The following is a 2,761-nucleotide window of genomic DNA, read 5'->3' as shown; positions in this document are numbered from 1 at the left end:
ATATGTATTAGTCACCCTCAGCTCATTTTTTGTGATATATTGTCTATGTGACTGGTCCACAGGACCTATCTCCTTCCCAGTCTTTACTAGTTCTATCTCTATCACTAATTTATTCCTGTCAGCTTTCAAATTTACAAATTTATTTTTCCAAACTTCCAACGTGCATGTGTGTACACACTTAAATCTAGCTCTCCTTTTTCTCTATACTACTCTTTCCCTCTCTACACGTATGTGTGCGTGTGCATGCATGAACGTGCACTCGTGTTGGTGTAGTAGTTTATGCAATGAGCCTATTATTCAAAGATCTTGTGTTCAAGTCCCACTCATTGCACTTTAGTGCTAGTGTTGTTATATTGATCATATAGCTTGGCTATGATGATAAACAAGTGAGTAATTCACTATTATGTGTGTGTGTGTGTGTGTGTGTGTGAGAGAGAGAGAGAGAGAGAGAAATGGGCCCTGTAAGGAAGATAAGGGAAGAAAACAGAATCAAGTAAAGTAGACCATTCAATCCACTAGGGGCCCTTTCTTTACACCTCTTCAAAAAGTACGTCGTGTGTGGGTAGGTGCATATACAAGCATTGCCCGAGTATTTTTGAAGAAGACGACTCTCCTCTCCTACAAATAGACATGCACTCGAGGATATGGGACACACTCAAATCTTGGCAGGCAACCCATGTCTCCCCATAGTAAAAACTCACGAAAACACCAAAACCACAAAAAAAAAACACCAAAACCACCTTGGAAAACCCCATAAAAACAGGGGAGCAGGTTAGCAGTGCATAAAAGAAAAGGTTTCCTTGGCTGGCAAGGCACGCCTCAAGAGGGTCATAAACGTTGTGTTTTGCCTTCGAATTCTCGAGGATTTAGTCTTCACACTATACATTTGGTCGTCTTAGGATTTAGTCTTCTCTCCTCCTCTTCTTCTGAGGTACTGTATCCTGTGTTTCCCCTGCACGCCATCGCCATGCCACAGCCCACAATAGAGCTCACCATCATGGCCGCAGAGGGCTTGAAGAACGTCAGCCTGCTCCGGAAGAAGATGGACCCATACGCTGTAGCTTTCGTCGACCCCTACTCCAAGCACTCCACCAGAGTGCTGCAGAGGGGCGGAAAAGACCCCGTCTGGAACGACAGCATGGAGATCCCCTTGGAGCCCCGCCTCCTTTACGACCCCACGGCTTCCCTCACCCTCCAAGTCTTCCATCACAGCACCATCAACACCGCCCTAGTCGGCGCCACTCAGTTGCTCCTCCAGGATCTTCTGCGCCACGCCGCCCTCAAGGGCAATAACGAGGGCGACATTCTCACCCTCCAGCTCTTCCGGCCTTCCGGCCGCCCCCACGGCATTGTCAGGATCTTCCTCAAGCTCTCCGGCGATGGTCTACCGGGCCTCCACGGCCTCTTCGGCGACGATCTGGCCACGGGATTTGACGCTGGCACACCTGCCACAGGAATTCCGCTCATGCCGCCACTGCCAAGCACGATGGCGATGCGCAACGCCGCCTCCTCAGACCATGCATCAGAGAAGTATTCTTACCCTTACCCTGCACCTTCTTATCTGCGTACTGCATATCTCCCGTATACTACCCCCCCAGCCCCATTGCCTCGTAGAAACAATAACTTCCTGTTTGGACTGGTCAGTGGAGCTGTAGCAGCAGTCTTGCTTGGAGCTTTGTTCTAGGAAGTGTGAGAAAGAAATTGATTTTCTAAGGGTTTTACCTTCTGATCTGGGTTAGTTGTATATATACATATATATGCACAGGGAATTTATAGGGTTTCTTCTTATCCGCGGTTTTATACCATTCAGTATATGATGGTACATGCTCTGGGAATGACTAGAGCTGCAAACCATTATAATCTTGCTCATCGTGTAGTTAATGGTGGGTAGGTTTTTCCTCATGAAGAACTTCTGAGTGCTATTGATATCAGGCAAGTGTATGCATATTATATGCATAGTTATATGGAACACTATGGCAAGGGTTTTTGTATTCAGAATATCTCCCCAGTAGTGAACTTTATTTGCCCAGATTCATAATGAGCAATGCTTAGTTTGTCCTTATGAAGAACTCTCTCAAGTCATGGCATGTTGTAGTTGATGACACAGTCTAACATCTTTGGTTTGAGGCCATTGACTAACTAATGATGCCTTTGATGTGAGGCAGTATTTTGCGTAGCTATTTCTTTGAATTGAAATGCTTGTGCATTGCCTGATGGATGTTGCTGAATGTCTCTTCTAAGAGCCCTTCAATCATGAGCTCTCTTCGTGTTCCGCTGGCCTGCCTGGACAGATTGGTTTCTTTGAAACTCAACCCATGTTAGTGTCTTTCATGGATTTTGAACAATGTTGTCCAACTCAATTGCATCTGCAATGAATGCTGTCACACACGATAGCACGGCACCGGGGGGGCTGCGGGGGGCGTCACGGCACGGCCCGGGGGAGGCCGGGGGGGGTCACGGCACGGCCCGGGGGGCGTCAGGGCACGGCACCGGGGGGGCTGCGGGGGCGTCACGGCACGGCCCGGGGGGGCTGCGGGGGGCGTCACGGCACGGCCCGGGGGGCGTCACGGCACGGCCCCGGGGGGGCTGCGGGGGCGTCACGGCACGGCCCGGGGGGCGTCACGGCACGGCCCGGGGGGGCTGCGGGGGTGTGTTTAAAGATTGATCTCTTTTCTTCCCTCTGGATTTGAGATCTCATATGTTCACCTTAGGGGGTGTTCAGAGACATTGTCCATGTAATTTTGGAGTGGGCATCATGATG

At 49.5% G+C, this 2,761-nt stretch overlaps 1 protein-coding gene across 1 annotated transcript; it reads left to right on the top strand.

The window, feature by feature from the left end:
- Positions 1-673: 673 nt before the first annotated feature.
- LOC147608215 (uncharacterized) lies at positions 674-2,131 on the top strand. The gene has a single exon (XM_086789342.1). The coding sequence runs from the start codon at positions 968-970 to the stop codon at positions 1,682-1,684; it is 717 nt and encodes a 238-aa protein (XP_086645468.1). The 5' UTR covers positions 674-967; the 3' UTR covers positions 1,685-2,131.
- Positions 2,132-2,761: the final 630 nt, after the last annotated feature.

The sequence above is a fragment of the Cibotium barometz genome, chromosome 53, assembly GCF_041138505.1.
Source record: "Cibotium barometz isolate CiBa-2024 chromosome 53, ASM4113850v1, whole genome shotgun sequence".
Taxonomy (NCBI): Eukaryota; Viridiplantae; Streptophyta; class Polypodiopsida; order Cyatheales; family Cibotiaceae; genus Cibotium; species Cibotium barometz.
The sequence above is the reverse complement of the archived record's forward strand: the minus strand, read 5'-3'. Positions and strand labels throughout refer to the sequence as shown.

Excerpts from the sequence above, each read along its gene's own strand:
- LOC147608215 (XM_086789342.1), top strand. The coding sequence starts at position 968 with ATGCCACAGCCCACAATAGAGCTCACCATCATGGCCGCAGAGGGCTTG.